At 38.6% G+C, this 24,425-nt stretch overlaps 1 protein-coding gene and 1 long non-coding RNA gene across 5 annotated transcripts in view; one reads left to right on the forward strand and one right to left on the reverse strand.

The window, feature by feature from the left end:
• LOC138145542 (uncharacterized) overlaps positions 1–24,425 on the forward strand; it is a 196,365-nt gene that overhangs the window by 32,994 nt on the left and 138,946 nt on the right. The gene's annotated exons all lie outside the window — the stretch shown is intronic.
• The window catches only part of HPSE2 (heparanase 2 (inactive)), a 730,895-nt gene that overhangs the window by 13,404 nt on the left and 693,066 nt on the right, over positions 1–24,425 (reverse strand). Inside the window, exon 11 of the mRNA XM_069067170.1 lies at positions 21,959–22,105. Within this exon, the coding sequence (XP_068923271.1) occupies positions 21,959–22,105 (147 nt within the window). The remainder of the gene's footprint in view (positions 1–21,958; positions 22,106–24,425) is intronic.

Below are 24,425 nucleotides of genomic sequence, written 5' to 3' on the forward strand. Positions count from 1 at the left end.
GAGAAATGTTCTGTGATTTGATCTGCATTCTGGGAAGCCGTTGTTGAGAGTCCCCCGGCTTTGAAAAACCCAGAATGTGGAAACCCAGATGTTGACTGGGTATGGATGTAATGGTTGGACAGTTTGGAAATCTGTCTACTTGATGTTTCTGTCTTGATAATTATGCCTGTATACTTTGAAGTTGGGGTGCTGACCTTTTTCCCCTGAATAAGGTAAACGATATATGTCTGACTGATTAAAGTAAGCTTGTTAACCCATTTTGAGTTGCTTTCCTTTAACAAAGCAGATCCAAGAACCTGTGGTAGCTGCAAACCCTGAGGACGCTTGGGGTGCTTGCTGCTACAGTCATGGAGCTATTAAGTGGTAGAGCTGGCATTCCAGTGAAGGCTTTGCTCCTTCACTCCACAACTCTCTTTACTCTGTCACTGTTCCCTCTTTTAGCTGTACCTACACTCAATTTCCTCATCTATAAAATGGAGTCTTCCCACGTTTGGGAAAGATGTTTGTTCTACACATTTCATGGGGTTATGAGGGAAGTTCTTTGTAAACCTCATAATGTTGGGATCTCATTCCAGTATTCTGTGATGAGGACTGAAGGATCTTAGAAAGAGGTTCATAGATCATTCACTAAGAGCTGGAAGGTGTTAGAGTGCTGATCATCTTGTCCAGGGATGGGGAACCTGCAACCTTGAGCCACTTGGAGTCCTCAAGTGTGGCCGTTTGACTGAATCCAAACTTCACAGAAGGGTAAAGTGATTTGCCCAAAGTCCCAAGGGCAATTAGAAACAGAGGTGCCTCCCCCTCCAAGGGGACCATAACTGATTTGTACGTGCTGTGCCTTGCACATTCGTCATAGGCATGTTGTCTCCTCCATTAAGCTCCTTCAAAGGAGAGACTGTTCTACTTCCGTCTTTGTGTCCTTGGTGCTTAGCACAGTTCTTGGCACACAGTAGGTGCTCAATAAATATCTGTTGATTAATTTCAATGGAAAAATGTGCAACGATTGACTTACAAATAAACTTCTAGAAAACAATCTTTGAAACCAAGGCCTATGCAAGTACCTTGCCATTTCCATGCCGCAGCTGCAGCAGCAGCTATTCTCCTCTCTTCTGAAGGAGCTGAACCTCTAGGCTTTTGGAAATCGAACCTGGGGCTGCGCTTTCCTTATTAGTGAACGAGTGAGTATAAACTCTCCTAACCGTCTATGGGTAGCTGGTCCCAGACTGTGCATCCCCTTCTTGCCATTCATTCCCTAGGAAGGCCAGTCAAGTCCTCTCCCCACTCCCTTTCCAATTCTTGCTCTAAGAACTACAATCAGATTAATACTACTATTTACCATTGCTTCTGAAAAGGGTTGACAACTGACTGTCCTCTGGCTACCTTCATGGTTCCCTGGCCTCCTTGAATCCAAACTCCTTTCCCTGGCAACCACTCTTTTATATGTATTATCTTCCTTTATTAGAATTTAAACTCCTCTATTTTGTTTTTACATTTTTATTCCTAGCACAGTGCCTAGCCTTTAGTGGACACTTAATGCTTATTAATTTACTCAAAGTAAGTAGGTTATTAAGGTTTGATAAACCTATCCTATTATTAGCTTTTTTTCTGAAGAATGATTAAAAGTCAATATTGCCTTTTATTTCTTTCATTCAAGTATGAAGAACAAGAATGATTCTTTAAGTATGAAGAACAAAGAGTTATATGGAAATTCATGGGTGGTGGGTATGGACCAAGTTCTGGACTTAGAACAAGACTTGGCAGGTGGCCAGGCTTCCCTGCTAACTGTATGAACCTGGCCAAGTCACAGAACCTCCCTAAATCTTCAGTTCCTTAGTGGCAAAAGTGGGACAATACCCGTACCATATTTTTTGTCTTTATTAATTTGTTCATTTACTTTTAGTTTATAAAATTCAGTTCCCCAGTTCTTTCAAATTTTTTTTCAAATTTTCTTCCCTCCCCTCCCCTCCCCATGGCGACTTACATTCAGGTATAGGATCTGCAGATACTTTCACATTAGACATTGGTCAGGTTATAAAGAAGGATTGTATTGGACAGAATGAATAATGGGAAAAAGGAAACAAAACCAAACAAGAAAGAGAGCAGGTAATTTGCTTCAATCTGCATTCAAACTCTGTTCTTTCTAGTTCTTTTTCTGAATGTAGACATCTCTCTTCATCATGAGTTTTTTGGAGTTTACTTATAGCCCTGCATTTCTGAGAAGAGTCCAGTTTATCAAAGTTGGTCATCACACATACGTTGTATCTGTAATTGTGTACAAATTTTTCCTGGTTCTGCTCTTCTCACTCAGCATCAGTTCGTATAAGCCTCTCCAGGTAAATATGAAGTCCATCTGCTCTTTGCTTCTTATGGTGCAATAGTATTTCATTACATTTATATACCATAACTTGTTTAGCCATTCCCCAATTGATGGGCATCCTCTTAATTTCCAATTCTTTGCCACCACAAAAAAAGCTGCTATAAATATTTTGTACATATGGGTCTTCCTCCTGCTTCTATGATCTCTTTGGGATACAACCCTAGAAATGGTATTGCTGGGTCAAAGGACATGTAATTACTTTGGGCATAGTTCCAGATTGCTCTCCAGAATGGATGGATCAGTTCACAACTCCACCAGTAATAATGACTGTACTACTTACTGCATACAAAGCAACGTATTGATCCAAACTTTTATTAATTATTTTTATGAGGTCTACATTATTTCTAAACTTAAACCTGACAAGGGGTAAGGATCAGAGGCAGAGCACAGGCAAATAAAGTAGGAAAAAATAGAGTCTCTCCTCCTTAGTTCTTTTCTCCTATTTGCCATGGGAGTTAATCATTCTCCTAGGCTAGGGGAACAGCTCATGTCCAAACAAGGTATAAAGAAGATCATAGAAGATAAAATGGACAATTCTGATTGCATAAAGTTAAAAAGGTTTTACATAAAATCAGTGCAGCTAAAATTAGAAGGAAAGCAAATTTCTCTGATAAAAGTCTCAACTCCAAGATATATAAGGAACTGATCCAATTTTATAAGAATAAAAGCCATTTTCCAATTAAGAAAGGATCAAACATATAATAACAATAGCCAGCATTTTTTTTTAGCACTTTGAGGTTTACAAAGTGCTTTACAAATATTACCTCATTTGATCTTTACAAGTCTGGGAGATAGGTGCCTTTATTTTGCAGATGAGGAACCTGAGGTAAACAGCTTAAGTGACTTACCCAGAGTTACTTTGCTTCTAAGTATGATTCAAGCAGAAAGTTTACCAGGAATAAATCCAACCTATCAATGAAAAATTGCTCTAAATATGAAAAAATCGAAGTATGAAAAATGCTCTAAATAAATAAAAATTGAAGAAATGCAAATGAAATCAACTCTGAAGTTCTACCTCATTCCCTGATTAAGTTGACAAAAATGAAAAATAACAAATATTGATGGTACTGCAGGAAAACAGACATTAATATACTGTTGGTGAAGCTGTGAATTGGGCCAGCTGTTCTTCAGAGCAATTTGGAACTGTGCCCCAAAAGTTACTAAACTGTGCATACCTTTTGACCCAGTGATATCATAACTAGCGTTATGTATCTTGATGAGATCAAAGAAAGAGGAAAGGACTCATATGTACAAAAATATTTATAGCAGTGATTTTTGTAGAGGCAGAGAATGCCTGGCCAGATTATGGTATATAAATGAAATAGTATATTACTGTGCTTTAAGAAATGATGAAGGGAAGAGTTTCAGAGAGACCTGAGAAGACTTGAATGAAATGATGCAGAGTGAAATGAGCAGGACCAGGAGAATAATTTCTGTAATAATAGCAGCATTGTTAAAACAAACAGCTTTGAAAGACTTAAGAACTCTGATCAGTGTAGTGACCAATCAGGATGAAGCACACTACACACTTCCTGTCAGAGCTGATGGATTCAGGATGCTGAATGAGATATATTTTTTTGGACATGACCAATGTGAGAATTTATTTTGCTTGACTGTGTATATATTACAAGGATTTTGTTTTTCTTTTCATTATACAGGGGAATGTAGGAGAAAGAGAAGACAGGTTTTTATTAATTGGAAAAAAGTAAAAAGATAATCTATTCTCTACTTCTACCTGTGATTTCTATCTGGTGAGCATAAAGATAGACTATAGCCCCTATGGGCTGGTGCTATTAGGATTATTGGAAAGAAAGCTGAGGAGAAAATATTTTCTAGGAAGGAAAGAAACAAAACATTAAATGTTTACTATTTGGCAGGTACCATGTTAAGCATTGGGTATATAAATACACTGTGTTAGGCCCTGGAGGACATTCACTGACCATAATCCTTGATTTATAAAAATAGAATACAAATTAGAATATAATAAGTGTGTATAATAAGAGTATTTGAGATCAAATAAGTAAGAGCTCACTTCCAACTGGGGGAATCGAGGAAAGTTCATGGAAAAGGTGGCATTTACATTGCGCCTCAGGAAAAGTAGGTCAATATGTGGCTGAGAGAGGTAGGGAGGCATTCCAGGTAAAGGGAATAGCATCAGCAAAGGTACTGAGGCTGGAGAGTATGTGGGACTTCTTTGAAGGATGGAAATTAGTTAAATTTGGTTAAAGTATACATTACTATGTGAGAATACTGAGATAAGGCATTAATTGGAGTCAGGTTGTGGAGGGCTCTGAATGACAAATAGTTTGTCTTTATTCAGTCTTGGGACTTTGTTCAGTTGGCAACTGGGAAGTTTCAAAGATTTTTAAGCAGGAAGCTGATATGATTCAAGCTAAATGTCAGGGCAATTAGCCTTATAACAGTGCAAAGGATGGATTGAAAGGGACCCAGAGAAGGCTTCTGTGGACTGTTTTGTGGATCACCATAGCGGAGAGAAGATGGCAAAATGGTAATTAACAAAGTATATATAATTCCTAACAGTGGGTGATCAATGCAATTCAGGCTCTTTCCCTCTCTCCCTCTTACCACTACCCAGAAGGCAAATAACTGACCATTTGATTCAGTTTGAATCAATTTAACAAATATTCATTAACTGCCTGCTCTGTTATAGGCAGAAATATTAGTTCAGGAAACATGAACATGAAGGACTATTGGAACTCGCTTGATTAAGATTTCCAAGTAGTGGTTGGTACTCTCCTTCCATGCCTCCTTAACCACAGCCATGGAGCTCAGTCTGGAGGACTATGGAGCAGGGAAGTATCATGAAATTACTTACTCAGAGCTAAATTCTCCTGGTTCTGTCATCCTGTTCAGAAGGGGTTGGTTAGAAGTACTGTCCTGTTATAGTAAGTACACTCAATCACAGAGTGTTGGAACCAGAAGGCACCCAAGAGATCTAGTACGTTTGCCATTGTCCCTACAGCTCAGCTCAAACAAGAGAACTGAAGCCCAGGCCTGGCTGTTTGCTGTTGGTTTGCAGCCAGGAGGAAAGGCTGGTCTATGGTTCAAGGAAGAAGAAAACTATAGCCAAAATGAACATTCAGTCAGGAAGATAATAGTAACTCTGGATGGGGCACAGGAAAATGTAGTCTGCTGTGAAGAGGTTCCTCAAACATTTTGTTTTAGGATGTCAGTCAATAAGCATTTATTAGGACTAATCATGTGCCAGAAAATGTGCAAGTGCCTGTTATAATCCTTTAATCTGGCTGTCAATCTGCTCATTAATAATTTGGGAACTTAATTCGTAGAACCTTTGGGGAGCTAAAGCTCTCTTTTTTTTTCTCATACAGTCAGAAACAGCTCCTATTATTTCACTTTAATGAACTTACCCCAGGCAAAATGGCTTCCTGCATGAATCCAGATTGAAATCTGGGAGAAATCAAAGGCTTCAATCATCTGGGATGCTGTTCCAGGATTCTGGGGAGGGGACTGGAGAATCTGTCTGAATTGGGTTTACAGGGAAAGGGAAAAAAGCAACATCCCTTTTTGTTTTAAACCTGGAAAGTGATGGCTAAATTTCAGTGAAAGAGGATTTTATTTGATTCCTTTGGGACACTCTTGATAGGGGCCCAAGTTTGGGATCTAAAAGTGAGACTTAGAGGGTTCAAAAGAAAAGCCATCTAGTTGATTAGGCATGAGGCAAATATTCCTCCTCTTTCAAAATACTGAATCATTTAGTTCTTTTTATCCAAATGAAACAATGTTCTAGCCTCTTCTGCAATATGAACCAGGGAGATTGGTCCCTGGGTATATGTAGCTTTCTGTAAAACTGATTAAGAAAAACTTCCATAAACTTGTCCCTAGACATTCACTGGAGAAAAGCATCTGTACTGCCAACTATCTGTAATGTTTTTGTCGCTGTAAATAGGTTGAATTTTCACAGAAAGCTCTACAGAGGTTTTAGAATTGCTCCTAAGTACTTACTATGTCTGCATCTCAGATATATACTATGAAGTAAACTGTATCTGATTAAGGCAACAAGGGCAAAAATTGTTAAGCCTACCTCAGGTGTGGGTAACTGAGAAAAGTATGTATGGCACTTTACTCAGCTGTGTTTATAATATAGAAAAGTATACATTTATTTAAAATAGTACATAATTGGTTACTTCTATTTATATTTATAAGCATTAGTTAAAAGAAATAAATTTCTGAGATTACAATTGGTATTTTCTCATTAACTCAACTGTTAGAAGAGTTGCTCACCTAAATATTTACTTGTCTTTCACTTCTTTCCTCCTAAAGCTGCCCTGTGACCCTTTCCATGGCTTCTGATACAGTCTTATAAATTCCCCACTAAAACTCAGCTCCTCTTTGCAGTATAAATGTTAATTACCTCCTTAACACAATATAGCAACTGCCTCTTAGCTCAAAAATACCCCAGTTGGTTCTTAGTCCCTTTCCCCTTCAGGCTGTCTTATCTGCTCTCTGCCAAACCTTTACAATCTTCTCTTTGTGCTGAGTGACTAATCTGTTTCTAAAAATGATTCAGTTAATTCAATAGTTCCTCTCCCTAATGCTGCAACTCACAAAGGACTCTTCCTCTTTGGGGAAGACCTTGGCTTCCTAAAGATCTAGAACCTCTTCTTTCTGATATTTTGAAATCATTAAATAAAATAAAACACAGATAAAACAGGTCTCTTCATATCTCTCAGAATGAACACTATTGCTACTGGATTTTTAATCTGTCATATCAACCAAATCTGAAAAAGCCATCAGAGAAAATACTGTAATATTTCACATTTTCTTTCTCAAACTTCATCAAGGAAGTTGTCCTATAGTTGGGAAAGTTGAATAATAAATCAGGAATGGTTCTGTGAAAGGTGGCTAATGGCTTCTAAGTCAAAAAATGCTGAGGAGGGATGGAAGAACTGCACTAAAAAGAAAGGCTGAAGGAAATTGAAGGAAGACAATAAATACATAGGGAATCATGGTAACTGTCTCTAAATATCTGAAAGGTTCTCAAATATTTAAAGGTATCCTATATTGGTTTGAATAGAAAAGGCAGATATTTCAAGGGAAAGGATTTTGGCTCATCATTAGAGAAATTTGATCAATCGGAGTGAACTAAGAGTAGAATGGACTACCTTGTTAGGAAGTAAAATTCATCACACTGGAAGCAAGTGTCAGTGATGCTACAGAAGGAACTGCCACACTTTGTGGGAGGTCACATTAAAATCGAATTTTTACAACATTACTTTGGTGTCGGGAGCTCTTTTTGATGAAATCCCCCATGGCAATGTGGGTTGGCACTGTTTTCAATGTCTAGTTTTAGGGATTTGCCTGTGGCACTAGGAGGTTTAGTGCCTAGGTTTGGCTCCAACAGTGTATGTGAGAGGCAGGCTCTGAATCCAGGTCTTCCTGACTCAAAGGCTGGATCTCTGGGAACTAGATGTGTACTTCAGTAAATTTAATTTTTGTGATTCTAAAAATCATTTTTTCTATAAATATATCTTCTAATAACTCTCTAGAATGCAATGGCTGGATAAAGATTTTTAAGAAAATAACAAAACAGTATAAATGATCCCAAACCTTTAGGTGCCTAGTCTTATTGATCAGTTTTCCATCTTTTCCTTCTCTTTACGACAAGATTGATTTAGTGTATGTACATTAATAGTGCACAAAGGGCCTCCTTGTTCTATATCCAATCTTGTCAGAACACAATAGATGTTTACAATAGGGAGTGACCTCTCTTTTAGCTTTATGTCATTCTGCTTTCCTTCATGCACACTTTATGTTCTAGCTAAGTCAAGCTCGTCACTCTTTCCTCAGTATGGGTTCCCATCTCCTATACATTCATGCAGGCTAGCCACCATGCCCGACACTTGGACTTCCAGGAACACTTAGGTTTTACCTCCTATAAAAAGCCTTCCCTGAACTTCCCTCCTTCCCCAAGGGGATCTCTCTCCTTTCACATTTCTTTGAGCACTTTGTCTAGCACTCCCCTTTGCATGTAGTCCACCCTGTCATCCCCTCTAATAGGTGTAAATTCCCTGAGGGAAGGGATTCAATAATTTTTTTCACCTTTGTATTTCTGCTCCCTAGAATGCCTAGTACCAGGTGACAGAATCTTAAGAGCCAGAAGTAACTCTCAGATGCCTCAGATGTAACCTAGGCCTGAACAAGAATCTTCTATCCATCCTGCCTGTGGAGAGGCTACCCAGTCTTTGTGTGAAGACCTCATTCCTTGTTTGATTAACTATGATTGCTGGGATGTTTGTGTTGATAAAATTCTAAATTTGCCTTTGTGCAATTTCTACTTATTGTTTTTAATGTTGCTCTCTGGGACTAAGAACAAGTTTCTTTCTTGCTCCTGGTAACATCCCTTCAAACACTCAAATATGGCTGTCATAATACCCAAGTCTCCTTTTCTCTCATCTGAACATTTCCAGTTCCTTAGACACATACAACACATATGACATAATCGTTTCACGACCCACACTGGTGTCTTCTGTGTGCTCTCCAGTTTAGTAATGGCCTTCCTCAATGGCGGTGTCTAGATCTGAACACAGATCTGCTCTTGTTATCTGACCAGAGCAACAGAGCAAGACGACAATCTCCCTAGGCTTGGACTCCACCATCTCCCTTCGTAGACTCCAAGACTGTATTAGTTGTTTGTCTTTTGGCTGCCAGATCATTATTGATTCATGTTGTTTCAGTTCACTAAGATCCTCGTATCTTTTTGAGAGGTTTACCTGTCTCGTCATGCCTTCCCCATCTTATATTTGTGAAGGTAACATTATGAACCCATGTAAAACTTTACACGAAAAATGTTATGTAGGGGCATTGGAGTCAGGAAAACTGGGGCTCGAATCTTGCCTTGGACAAGGTTTAGGAGACCATGGAAATCTCTGAATCCCAGTTTTCTCAGATATAAAATGGAAATAATATCTGTAGTACATACTTCACAGAGATGTTATCAGGCTGAAGTGAAATAATATATGTAAAGTATTTTGTATACTTTAGTGCTATATAAAAGTGAATTATTTATTTTTATTAAATTTCACCTTATTAAATCCAGCCTACTCTACTTTTGTGGTGAGATATTTCTAGATCTTGACTGTCATTCCCAACTTGTGTAATTTTTCAAATTTTATAAATATGCTAATATTCCTTTAAGTTACTGATTAAAATGTCAAACAGCATAGGACCAAGCAAAGATGGCCAGGATACTTCACTGAAAACTTCTTTCCAAGTTGACATCAAACCAACAACTATTTTTTTTTGGTTCTAAACATTCAACCAGTTCTGAATCTATGAAAAGATATGAGAGAGAAAGAGAGACTAAGGCTTTGCTAAAATCTAGGCAATTAAAATCTACAACACTTCCCTGGACTACTTTCAACAACCCTGCCAAAAACAGGGTTCTGTTTTTGAAACTGAAATTCATTTGCAAGATCTATTCTTGATAAAGCTGGTTCTTCATGATTATTGGTACCTTTTTTAGAATGTTCACACTCTTTAATGATATGTTCTAGAATTCTTCCAGGAAATGATGTCAAGCTCACTTTCCCAAAGTTCATATTCACCATTCTCTTCCTTTTATTTATTTATTCATTTATTTGTTTGTTTGGGGGGAGGGGCTGGAAAACTGTAACATTGGCTCTTCTCCAATACTGTGGTACTTATCTCAGTCACTTCATTCTTTCAAAGATAAATGATAGTATATTAGTAATTATATCTGTCAATTCTTTCAGAACCCTGGGCTGTAGGGGAGCTAAGTACTTTCTTATTACCTTCTTCCTTATCCTTCATATCAAGTCTCTATTAGGCATATCAAAATAACAATTAAGTAGCCCTCTGTATCTGTAGCTCCCTGTATCTGTTTTTCTCTGGAAAGGTGTCACCATTCTTCTAGAGCAGACCATCGGTACAACTTGGCATTTGGTAGGGGCCAAAATTAAAATAGGCTAAACTTCTTGAGGCTGCAGATAGGTTTTTAGTGGCTCACTTTCCAAGTAAAGGTATAGTTAATGATTAAACTATTTTACAAATAAGCCATATTTAAGAAAAGGGAAATTTCAATTAATTATGCTTATTACTTAAGTTTTCATTTGTCATGAAATCACATTAATGTAAAAATAATTATTTGCTATGTGGCAAAAGTTTTAATACATTTTCAGGTTTTCTTACTATTTTTACATTTAGTAACAACTGAAAACATAGCAAAAAGATACAACTCTCCCTCTTCTCAGACTAGAGACAGAGTGATGATGATTGGTTGCTGTGAGCCAGGTTACAAACAAGAGAGAGGGCACAGTGGCTGCCCACCTGCCAAGTTACATGAGGGGCACAAAAGTGACTCGTGGAAGGCAAGTTAAGCCCATTATATCTTTACTTTCTTTTACATCCTCTACGTTTTTTGAAGGCTGCCCCAAATCCTTTGGCAGGCCCAAGGGCCTTATGTTGTGCATGTCATGTAAACCTGTTCTAGAGTCCCATGTTCATAACTTCAGTCAGTCAATAAATATTTTATTTATTGTCTCCAGAAACTCATCATGTTGCAAGATCACACCAAATCTGAAACTTATACTTCCTCACTTACCCTGCCCCTCCCTTCTTCCACATTAGAGAGCCCCTCCCAGATCCTCTAAGGGCCTGGGCCCCACTCAGGGCAGTCACCTGGCTGCAGGATTTGTCATGGCTCTCAATGGGCAAATCCCTCTTCCACCCAGCTTTTCTGCTTCTCTCTATGTGCTTTCTTCATTGGACTGTGAGCTCTTTCAGAGGACAGGGAAAATCTTAGAACTTTTCTTTGTATTTCCAGTGCTTAGGGCACATAGTAGGTGCTTAATAAATGATTATTGATTGGCTGAACTCACTGTTATCTTTGATTCCTTACTCTTCCTCGCTCTACATACCTAATCATTTGCCAAATCTTTCCATTTCTATCTGCATGAAATCTCTCACCTATGATCTGTTCTCTCTACTCACACAGAGACAATAGTTCCTGCTTCATTACCTCACCTGGACTGTTGCAATGGGTTTCTAGTGGGTCTCTTCCCCCTCCCACAAGAAGTTTACATTTTATTCTGTGTATTAAAAACAAATTAACATATAAAAGAATACAAGATAATATGAGGAGAGACAGAAGATAACAATTGTGGGGACGGGGGGAATCAGGAGAGGTTTCCCATAGGAAATGGAACATGAGTGAACTTGAGAGTCTAAGAGGTAGAATTTGGGGAACAGAAAACAGGCCATTTTGGCTGGAACACAGAGTACAGGGAGAAGAGTAACATGAAATAAGTCTGTAAATCCAGGCTAGAGCTAAATTGTGAAGAGTTTTAAATGCTAAGCTCAGGAGTTTGTATTTTATCCTAGAGGCAAGAGACACTGACAAGTTTTGAAGAGAGGAGTCCTATGGTCAGGCATGTGTCATTCTGACAGCTGTGTGTAGGTAGCATGGATTGGAGAACAGACAGAGAGAGACTGAAAACAGGGAGTCCAAATAGGAGGCTACTGTGGTAGCCTCTCACTAGGTGAGAGACGAGCAGGATGACAGCTTTGTGAGTGGAGAGAAGGGACAGGATGCAAGAAAGGAGGACACAGGATCACTAAGATTTGGCAACTTACTGAGTGGGGTGGGGTGGGGGATAAAGAAGAATTGAGGATAATTGAAATGTTTCAGACCTGACTGACCAAAAGGTTGGTAGGACTCTTAATAAAAAAAAGAATATTTGGTGGAAGGTTGAGTTTAAGGGGTGTGAGGGATAATTTGCAGTGAAGTTTTCCCCATTCTGAAAAATCAAATCTAGAGTAGCTTCAGCATCCACTAGGCCTAAGTTTATAAGTCACCTGACCTTACAGGAAACTGTGATTTAGAGTAACGGAGATCTTCCCCAGTGCTACCTCAGCATAAGATATGCCAAATAAGGACAGAAGTGCTTTCTCAAATATACATTGGGTAGTCTACTGTTTCCTTGTTCCAGTACTTGAGGTAGATTGCTGTGTTCAGATTGTACGCCTAACTTCCAGTCAGTGGACGAAAAGGGTCAGGAGGAGGGTGGGGGAGAATTCCACGTTAGGGCTTTATAACTTCTTGCTTCTCCTGCCTGACCATTTGTCAAGAGGGTGGCCCTTTCTCGAGATCGTAATAAATCATTCCTACCTTGAGAAACCTCTGAGTATTATTTGGGTAAGGATTTCTGTTGCACACACAGGGGGAAAATAATGAGTTCTGTTTTGTACATTTTTAGTCTGAGGTACCTGTGGAATATAGGTTGAGCTATCTAGCTGGCAGCTGATGAAATGGCACAGGAACTCAGGAGAAAGATTAGGACCATAAATAATGTTCTGGGAGTCATCTTCATACATATGAAAATTATACCTATGAGAATTATGAAATTATTAAGAGAAAATAAAAGAGGGTCCAAGACAGAACTGTGAAGGCCCCACACAGATTCAGGATGGAGGATAATTTAGGAATGGACTTGAAAAGACATGGTCATATAAGTAGGAAGAACACTAGAAAAGTAGTGTCAAGGAGACTGAGGGAGGAGAGAGTATACAGGAGGGGAGTATGGTTAATAGTGTCAAAAGCTGCTGATGTGTTAGGAAGGATGAGGACTAAAAGCATTCTATTGAATTTAATAATTAAGGGAGTACTGGTAACCTTGTTGGGTCATAAATGAGATCATAAGAAATTAAGAGGTGAGTAAGAGAAGACAATGAAGGCAAGGAATTATGTAGATGGCTTTTTCTAGTAGTTTAGCTGAAAAAGGGAAGAGAGAATGATAGCCTGAGAGATGGCAAGGTCAAGCGAAAGCAAAACTTTTTAAGGAATGGTAAGATCTTGACATGTCCAGTAAATACTCTCAGTTCCTTAAACTATTCTACGTGTTGGTTTCAAAATCCCTTGGACCAACTTGCTGCCTGTTTTTCTCTAGGCTTCCTCATGCCAGCTTGTCAGTGGCTCATGGAGCTGAGCACAATAGTCCAAATGTAATCTGAGTTGTTCTGGCCACAGTGGGATTATCCTTTTCCTCAGTGTTCCTTTTACTTTTGTTTACACAGTTTAAGATTATATTGGCTTTTTGGGGGAAGAATACTGCACTTTGTACTCACACTGAGTTAGTAGTTCACATCTTTATCAAATGAATTGCCATCTATTTCTTTCCTTGATACTATTCTTGTACTGTTTATTTTTTAATGTGAATTAATTTAATGTGAAACAATGCAAACAGTTAATATTTATTGGATAGAGGAACTGGACCTTTATAAAGTAAACAGGCCCTGTCCTCATGGAGATAGGACAAATACAAACAACTAAAGCTGGAGACATTAATAAACCAAATAAAATCTCAACTGGTCTGAAAAATTGTAGATCTAGAGACCTCCAAAAAGGGGAGAATAACTTTGAGGTAACCGTAGGTAGAGATTCAAAGCAAAAAAAAATGTATTTTTCATAAAGACCATGTGAATACCTATAAGAAATAAAGAGACCAAAATAAAATAAAATAAAATCTTTGGAGGAATTGGTGAGAGAATAAATAGCTTAGAAGAGAAAGTGATAAACCTTACCCAAGTAACAGATTCATTGAAAACTAGAATATATAAAAAAGAAATCACTCATTTAAAGGAAAGCAAGAATTTAGAAAAGAATTAAAATATTGAAAAAGTAGAAAAAAATATAGGATATCTAATATTAAAAACAACTAACATGAAAAATGGATTAAGGAAAGATAATTTAGAATCATTGAACTTCCTGAAAACTTAGACAAAAATCCTGGACACTATATTTCAAGAAGTCATAACTGAAAACTTTCAAAATCTATTATAAAGGGCAAAGTGAAGTTAGAAAGAATTATCTCTTGGAGGAAACTCCAAAAGGAAAATCCCCAGAATGCCTTAGCTAAAATCCAGAACTGTCAATCAAAAAAAAGTATCCATTAGAAAGCAGTTCAAGTACCAAATAATCATAGTCAGCATCATACAAGATCTAGAAGCTTCTACTAAACATAAGAAGAGAACTTGGAATTTAATATTCCAAAAGCAGAAGAGATGGGCTTACAATCAAATATAAGTCACTCTACAAAGCTGTGTATAATTTGACAGGGGAAAAATGGATCTTTAATGGAGTAGGGTACTTTCAGGGATTTCCAATGAAAAGAACAGAGTTGAGTAGGAACTTTAAATGCCAAGACAAAAGTAAAAAAAGTCCAGAAAGGTAAATTTATTATTATGAAGGACTATATGATGATGTAATGTTAATGCTTTAATAGGGGGAGAAGAAACAAGTGTTCTTTTAGAACTTTAAACGTTATTTATGGAGTTAAATAAGAGAAACATAAATCCTGTGTAGTGAATTGGTTTGTTTCTCAGGGATTTAAAAGTGGAAAGAGAAGGAAGGGTAAAAGAAATACACAATTATAAAAGAAAAAAAGGGCATAGTACTTGCTGTTTTTCATAATTGGTGTGTATGACAAGAGTATACAAACATGGAGAAAGGATTGTGGGGAGCCAACATCAGATGAACCTCATTTTTATCTGAAATGGGCAAGAAGTATATCAAACTCCACAATGAAATAAGTGGAGTTGTGGGAAGGGAATGGTAAAAAGAGAGAGTAATATCAGGGAGGGTATAGCTACAAGCAAAACAAAATTCGTGATCCTGAAGGTGGGATTGAAGAGGAAAAGAAAAAAAATAGAATCTAAGGGGGTATCTCAGATTATTTCTTAGACCATTGGGGAATGACTGAACAAATTGTATGTAAATGTAATGCAATATTTTTGTGTCATAAGAAAGGATAAAAGAGACAATTTCAGAGGATCCTGGGTAATATGAACATATGCAAAAGGAAATAAGCAGAACCAGAGGAGCCATTTTTAGAAAGAAACATTGTAAAGAAAAACACCTTTGAAAGACTTAAGAACTCTAATCAATTATCTAATTAACTAAAGTTAGTTAATTTAATTTAGTTAAGTAACTAAAATTAGATAAATAAAGTTAATAAAATTAACTAAAGCAATTATCAACTGTGTCTCCAAAGGACTTAAAGATGATGAATACACACATACAAACACACACATTATATATGTACATATATAAAATATATGCAAAGATAAATTTATTATATAATACAGGAAAGGGGGTGATGAAGACCTGAATTAGTATAGTGGCTATATGATCAGAGAAGAGGGGATGTGAGAGGTAGAGTGAATAAAACTTGGCAACTGATTAGATGTTTGGGATGAAGAAAGAAGAGTTAAGAGTTCAAGACTGTTGCCTTGGGTTACTGAAAGGATAGTAGTGGCCTTAATAGAAATAGAGAAATTAGGAAGAGAGGAGACTTGGTGGAAAGATATGTTTTGGACATCTTGGGTATGAGATGCTTATGATACATCCAGGTCAAGAAATCCAAGTGGTAGATAGCAATATGTGACTAAAATTCTGGAGAGAGACTGAGGCTGGATAGATAGATCTAAGAGTAGTCTGCATAGGGATGATGGCTGAATTCATAACAATTGATAACATCTCTGAAAGTAAAAAGAGAGGGAGAGAGAAGAGACAAAAGAGAGAAGAGTTATAGGAATAATACATGTTGAATAAACAAATGAAAAAAGTATTTTTTAAACTTGCAAAGGTCAGCTTGTCAGTCAGCAGTAAACAACATTTATTAGAGCTTACCATGTGCTAGGTACTATGCTAAGAACTACAAACATGGGGGAAAGCCAATGAAAAGGCATGGAATAGGGAGATGGAATGTTGTTTGTATGAGAACTAGCAACAAGGTCAGTGTGGCTGGATTGTAGGGTATGTGGAGGGATGTAAAGTGTAAGAAGACTAGCAAGGTGAGAAGGGACCAGATTGTGAAGGGTTTTAAATGCCAAACAGAGTATTTTATATTTGATCCTACAGGTAATGGGGAGCCCCTGGATTTTGCTGAGTGGGGTTCAGGGAAGCAGTAGTTAGACCTGCACTTCAGAAAAGTCACTCTGGCATCTGAGTGCAGGATGGATTGCAATAAAGAAGGACTAACCCTATAGTTATTGGAATAATCCAGTAAGAGATGACAAGGGCTTGAAGGTAGTGGCTTCAGAGTAGAGGCTGTATGAGGAAAGGGAAGGAGATATGTTGTGAAGGTAGAAATGGCAAGATTTGGAACAGACTGCATATGTGGGGATGGTGTGAGGAGTCAAGGTTATAAACCTCTGTGACTAGAGGATGACAGTATTTTTGACAATAATAGAAAGAATGGAAAAAGGGCAAGGTTTTGGGGATTATTAATTCTATTTTGGATATGTTGAGTTTAAGATACCTATGGAATATTGAATTTGAGACCACTAAAAGACAGGTGGAAATACAAGATTGGAATTCAGAGAAAAAGTAAGGCTATTATACATACACATACATACTTGAAAAAATATATATACACACATCTGTATGGAATCATCTGCACAGAGCTGATAATGAGATCACTGGAATTTAAGAATTCTTGGAACTTAATATTCCAAAAGCAGAAGAGATGAGCTTAGTATAGGGGAAGAACAGAAGACAGCACAAGATAGGAGGGCGTTGGGGGACAACTATAGTTAGTGGGAATGACTTGGATGAAGATTCATCAAAGGAAACTGAGAAAGAGACATCAGACAAACAATAGGAGGACCAAGAGGCAGTAATGTCCTGAAAACCTAAAAAAGATTATTTAGGAGAAGAAGGTGATCAACAATATCAAAGGCTGCAGAGAGATCAAGAAAGGCAATGACTGAGAAACTCAGTGCTATGTCAGTCTGCTCAAAAGGAGTTGACAGAAGCTGGAAGCTAGGCTGCATGAGGTCAGAAAGTAAAGATCAGGAGAAATTTTGATGTGAAGAGTCCTGATGCTCAGGGCTTGAAAAATGGATCTGAGGAATTTTAAATTGAGATTTGTTGTCATTCAAAATGTAAGATTCTAAAGGACCCTCTTAGCTCTAAAAATGTGTGAATCTATAAACCTAGAGGGGAATCCTCTCTTTCTATTCAACACAAGTTAGACTTCTTATTGTAATGTGTCCGCTTACAGAATGAAAGACATGAGAATTTGGAGGTAGTTCAGTGAAGAACCAAAGTAGGGTCAGAAATTAGGATTTATGAAGAAAATTAAGGGAACTGGAAATCAGCCAAACAAGAGAACATTGCAGAGTAACTGGATAACTGTTTTTAAATATATGAAGGATTATCGTACAAAGACTATTGAACAGCTCTCCATCTCTGATGTCAGAATAAGAGGAAATGAACTTAAATTGTGGTAGGAGGGATTTCAATTACATATAAAAGACCAAGTTTTCAGACATTACTGAAGTTACCAACTCAGCTTATGGAATCTTCTTTCCCAGAGGCCTTTAAAAATAAGATAGATACCCTTCTATCCAGATGGTTGAGCTGTGGCCTTGCCTGAAGATAGGGGAATGGACTACATGACCTTTAAAGGTTATTCCATCCTTATGATTCTATGCATCTGCTGATTCCCTCAGGTCAGACAGTCAGAATGGAATAGCCAAGGTGATGAAAGTTGTTTCCTTATTTTCTAATTTTCTGGATTGTTTTCCCTGCAAATGGAATTGGAAGGGACACAGAGAGAAGAGCACTGGGGGTTGACAGAGCACCTGTTCTTAGTACATACGTTTACTTCTCCCCAAGGAAGGCTTTCATTTCTTTTTTTTCCCCTGAAGTTGGTTGTCTTAAATGAAACAACTTCTACTTCATGTTTTATCTCAAGAAAGGGTTGTTTAAAGATCCTAGAGATGATAATATCCAGAAGGAATTCATTCCCACTGGGATGGTATTTGTTGATGTCTGTTCACATGAGAAAAAGAAGACTGGCATTGGCATTATTAATAAAGATGGAGTTGATTTTCTCCCTCTTGGAAATGAGGAGTTGCCCTGAATAAACACATATTAGATGATTAATGTAGGATTACACAAATGGAGGAGAAGGACTTTTTTGTAACTCTTTTCCCAATAACTGATCTGCAGTGTGGAGCAGTTCTGGGTTTAGGAGAGGGACACTAGAAATTCAGACGATGGGATACTCTTTGAGAGTGAACCCAGTAGATACAGTTGGCTCTTTTTTTCCTCAACAGCGTTTGCGTGGTAAAAGAAAGCTGCTATGAAGTTAACTATGTTAACTATGTTAACTAAGTTAAGTATGTGCTAGCTCCTGGGGGAAAAATATGAGGTCAAGTAGAAAGAAACAAGCATCTTAGTAGAGGCAGCACAGTGTGGTCTAAATTGCACTGAATTTGGAGGCTTAGGATCTGGGACCAAATTCTGTTTCTGCTACTTACGACTTATGTGATCTTGACAGATTGTTCAAACTCTGGACCATGGATTACTGATCTGTAAAATGAAGGGGCTGGACCAGAGGGATGGTCACCAAGTATCCTTCCAGTTCTAGTTATCTCTGATCATCAAGCTCAGCTTCTCACCAGCAAAGACTCTCTTTGACAGCATTGTTGGCAGGCAACCATTCCATTTAGATTTATCAGAAAAGTCCTCCTTGTGTTGAGGCAAATTCTGCTTCTCTACACCACCAATCCTTTGCTTCTACCCTAGTCCTCTTCTACATAAGAGTCCTCCAAATACCTGAAGTAAACTAGCATTTCTCTCCTTAATCGACAGTTTTTCTCACTAAACAAATATAGTTCTTTCAATGGTTCTTCCAGGACATGATTTCCAGACCTTTCACCATCTTGGCCACTGTCTTTCGGACAAGTTTCAGTTTACCAAGGCACTGTTCCATTGCTTCATTTGGAGAACTGAGTCCTTAGATTAATTTGATTTTCAGAATCAAAACTTTTTTATGTTGGCAGTTGAATAATTTTCTGTAATCTGGATAAGTGGGTCTTGTGGTTGTATCCACATAGATCTCGTCTTGGAAGAGATCTATCTTCTCTATGGTTTACCCAATGAAATAGTATGGAATAAAATTTATTATAAACCTTCCCTTAGCAGGTGTGAATTTTCTTATTCTATGACACCAAGGGAGTCTTAAAGGTCTCAAGATTTCATTTCGAGAATCCCAATATTCTGTTAGCTATGCTTAGAGAACTCTGTGGAGTTCCCAGTTTCTTCTCCCTGTGCTCTCAATGAAATACCACTAGTATCTCCCTACTGTCTAGGTCATAGCCTGAAATCACTAACTTTATAGCTACAGAAAAGAAAGATTGGTGGTGATTTAGGGGCAATTTATTCACCATATATATATTCTGTTCCTGCTGTCTCTCTGGATGATAATACTGATCATGCTCTGGTCTTCTTCATAGGGCCCTCATGTTGCTGCACAAAATGAGCACAACAGAGTCTGGCCCCAGAAGGCACATAAAAGAGTGAGAGACATCAAAGGACTGAAATGATCTCCTAGCATGTTCTTTCACATTTCATTTTAGTTTGCTATGTATGCCCAGGACCACACCCTTCCTGTGTGCCCCAGGACTATCCATTTTTCTTGTTTAGTGTTTACTGAACAGGCTCAATTTGCTGGTGATGGAGAGATATTTATGTGATATGGTCTCTTCCTGGGCATTTACATCCTTGGGTGGCATTATGTAAACTTGAGTAAAAGAATGTTGAGGTTAACTTGCCCAAGAATTTCATTTTACAGATTAGTAAACTGAGATCCAGGAAGGTAGAGGCTAACTCAAGTTCGTATAGCTAACTGGGACAAGAAACCAGGTCTTCTGATTCCCAAGCTAGTGTTGTTTCTACCACACCGCATAGACATGTCATGGTTAATCACAGAGGATATTATCAAATGTCCCTTTACAGGAACTGTGGAAAAGACCTCTTTGAAATCCTCAAAATAAAAATGATGTTATGACAGTTTGGGAGCAGAGGAAGGAGTTATCATGACTGTGGATATAACTTAAGTTAACAGGATGCATTTTAGCTGCCAGAGAACCATAAATAAAATGAGGCAACTTTCCAAAGCAGGCTGGGTTGGTTGGTCTTCCTCAGGCTGAGCAGGCTACTGCTGTTCTTCCCAAATGGGTTCATACCTTTTTTAGGCTCCCCTGGTATCTCTTTACATTTTACGAAGTGCCTACCCCTTCTCCCTGCCTCCAATAGCCCTGGAAGGGAGATAGCATAATTATTCCTACCCCCATTTTACAAATAAAGAAGCTAGAGAGGAGACATGACTGACCTACCCAGTGAGGACTCCAACCTGCATCTTCTGACTTTGCAGCCCATGTTCTTTCCATGGTATCATCTAGCCTTCACAGGTGGCCTCTTTTTTCTGGTGTTGGATCTCCCTGAAGACTCTACTTTCAGGGTTAATTTTGTTCTGGGACAGTGGTAGAGATCAGAGCTTATTCACCAAGGACCGCTACAGAGCTGTGGCGGTGGGACTGCATCGCACTAACCTCATATGCAGATGACAGAGTACAAAGGAAACTAGCCACAGGCTTCTGGTCCTACAGAGGCCAGTGACTACTTGTCAGAGGCTTCCAGAAAAATCAGAATAAGGCTCCTGGACTGGATAAGGGCAAATGGGGCAGGCAGAGCCGAAACAGTATTGGCAATAATTAATAAGAACACCCCAGATGGCCAGAGGAAGAGGATACAAATGAACACTAGGTATGCAGAGAGTGAACCAGGAGGTTATCACCATCCTTTAGCTTTGTGTAGAGTTTTTAGGTTACAAAGTGATTTCACATTTATTACCTCATTTGATTCTCACAACAATTCTGTGAAGGAGGTGGGGCAGAGATTGTTTTCTCCATTTAAAAAACAAGGATATTGTGAGGATCAGGGATTCTGAGTGACTAACTCAAGATTATGCAGTAAGCAAATGCCAGAGCTGGGGCTGGACCCAGGTTTTCTTGGTCCCCTACTACTTCTTTCTGAGTTGTTTTGTAAGCTCAGTGCCTGGCAAAACAGTAGGTTCTTAAAAAATAGTCATTGATTGATAGGAAAAGGAGAGGGAAGGAGGAGTACCCTGAATGGTATGCATAGGACTGGGAGGAGAGAAAAATGGAATACATGGAAGTAGAATCAACAGACAAATGATCAGAAGGATGGAGGTTGCATCAAGACCAAGATGTTATGGGTACAAAATTGGCTCAGTAAGCAACTTCCATAAATCAGTCCTTTTTTTGTGTAGTTGGAAGCCAAAAGCAAGCCACACAGTGAACAATTATTGCACAAATGTTTGTGGGCAGCTGTGGGTGTGCAAACCACCTGCTACAAGTTTACAGCTTTGTTAAACTTGGTAAACATTAGGAATGGAATGGATATGCCTCTCCAGTCTGTATAGTGGCCTGTCACCCCTCCTTTTGAGGCCTTCCTCCTTAGATGTTTCGATTTCCCCATGGCCATGCCTCCCATCTCTCCAGCCAGGTTGCTTCCTGCTGGTAGAGACCAAGACTTGTCAATGCTCCTGTTTGGGATTCTTCTGGGGCCTTGGCATAGGATGCTGGACTGATTGCATGGCAGAGAGGAAGTAGCAGTGCCATTCTCCTGAGTTATTTTAGGACACTTGAACGTCTTATGTACATGCTATTGAGATCAGAGTCACCCTCCACTAAAAAGAGTTCACTCACTTTGACTGGAGCCCGTCCTGCCCATAGGGCTGCAGGAGATACTGGTGAACAATCTTGTCCCTGAGTGTTCCCGCCAGTTTGATTTTCTTTCTTGATCGGTGCAGGTTGATAATGTATAGTGTAATGGACCCACGGACGTAGTTGTGGCTAGGATCCAGGAAGACAGAAGGGAGAATATTAAAACAAGGATGTCAGCGAGATGCTTTCCACCCTCCATGATGCAGAGGCAGATTTCAAGAAAGCTAGAGAATAAGAGAATTTTCTTTTAAACTCCTCAGACTGAGCAGACTATTGACTTGGGAATGTGGAGACTTGGGGTCTAGACCTCATCTTGTCATTAACCTTGGCAAATCACACCAGCTGTCCTGACTTTGGCTGCTTCTTCTAGAGCATTAGAGGACTGATTCAGATTACTTTCAGGGCTCCATTTAATATTTTAGGATGATGTTAAGAAGACACAGAGTAAAGTGCCCTTGACTTTTGGAGACACAAAGGTTTTGCCATTTTCTTGTCCCATGAGGAACCTGCTCCCCCCACCTCACTTATTGCTACTGCATTTCAGGTCCTCTATGCTTCTCCATAAGCTTATCTTCAGCTGTCTTTTATTCTTAGGATTGCCCTCCATTCTTCCATAATCTCATAGTTTGTTTCTACAAAGAAATAAAACAAACAAAAAACTTATATCTTTATAAAAGCCTTTTTATTTTTGTTTTTTCCTAAACATCTCCCTTTGTTAATTAAGTTACCTTACTGATTTGGGGGTGGGTAGTGGAAATTCATTATATCTGCTTTTCTGTATCAAAGAGATACCTATTAAGTTGTGAAATGCTTAAGTGAAGAATCCCATCTTTTACTTCAATTATTTAGAACTCCTCAACACAGTACCAGCACTTGTCATCTAAGAGTTAGATAAAAGACCACAGTATTAATGTTCAGATAAAGTATTTTAGCAGGTGTGAATGGATCTTTTTATTGACTTGTATGACTAGGGAACCTTTCTCTCTAGAATCACTAAATGACAAAAGTATTATGAGTCATATACAAGGAAAACTTTTAAAAATTAATATAGGATTTTGATCATTTTACCTTATTTCATGTAAAACATTTTAACTTACCCTCTTTTAACATAAAGAACAAGGAACATGAAACTTAATTCAATAACTAAATCAATTAAAATAAAAGCCTCTTCAGTTTGGTACCATGGCCATAAGGAAGAGGGACAAAAAAGGAGAAAGATATACAAAGAAAGGAAACAAAAAAGAGAAGAACAATGGTGGAGAATAGCGAGAGACTTGGGGAGGGAGCCACAAGCAGAAGAAAGACAAGAGAAGGAAGAAACCTTGAGAGTAGTGTAGGGGACTTGGAAGCATGGAAGGACTCCATTTATATATCCATGAGACTTAGAACCTGGATGGGTACAATATGCCCATGACAGGATATTTGTGTGTGTGTGTGTGGGGTGAAGGTGGGGGAATATGCTTTCTTTGTGAGGATTAAAGAAGTGATTAGAACTTTGGGAAGCATGTTGATGAGTGACCCAAAAGCATGATGCCGCAATTTTCACAAAAAGGGCGTAAGTGAAATGTCCAAAGGGACAGGAGGCAGTTTCATAGGAAGGAAAACTCCATCCCCAAGTAATCAGTCAACTACTTCAAAAGTGCATGCTGTGTCACAGGGAACTGGGTGAAAGAATTTGGATGGCATAGGGTCAGCCACTGCTATCACTAGAAGGCGACTTTGGAGTCACAGAAAGTTAAAACTGGATGAGAGTTTAGAAATCATTCAGTCCAGTCCCTTCATTTTATCATGAGAAAATTTAAGGTCCCAAGAGAAGTGACTTTTTTTTTTAGGTCAAAAAACTATTGTTGCTGTTGAGTCGTTTCAGTGACATCTGACTCTTCGTGACCCCATTTGGGGTTTTCTTGGCAAAGATACTAGAGTAATTTGTCATTTCCTTATCCAAAATTATTTTATAGATTAGGAAACTGAGGTAAATACGGTTAAGGGACTTGCCCAGGGTCACACAGTAAATGTCTAAGGCCAGATTTGAACTCTAGGAGTCTCCCTGACTCTCTCTGTGCACTATGGCGCCTTCTAGCATCCCCAGATAGAACTGGGAGTTGAAACCAGGTACTCTGATGCCAAGTTCAGTACTTTTTCTAATACGACACATCTTATTAACAGTTGTGCTATCTTCTTCACATGAGAAAAAGCAGTGGATTCCTGGATTGTGGATGAAGAGCTATAAGGAACCTGTGAGGTCCTCTATCCCAATCCCCCTGTTTCTCCAGATGAGTAAACCTTGACGTGGAGAGGCTGAGTCACAAGGGAAGGATTTGAATCTAGGTGCTCTGACTCCAAATCCCTAACCCTTCCTACTGCACCATTAGTAGACTGAAGGCTTGGTTTGGATGAGTGCCAAATCCGGGGATTCCATTTAGTTATGGTAAAAAGGAAACTCAGCTTG

Source organism: Petaurus breviceps, unplaced genomic scaffold (assembly GCF_028583685.1).
Source record: "Petaurus breviceps papuanus isolate PSGF00001 unplaced genomic scaffold, PetGlider_PUasm1.0 90740, whole genome shotgun sequence".
Taxonomy (NCBI): Eukaryota; Metazoa; Chordata; class Mammalia; order Diprotodontia; family Petauridae; genus Petaurus; species Petaurus breviceps.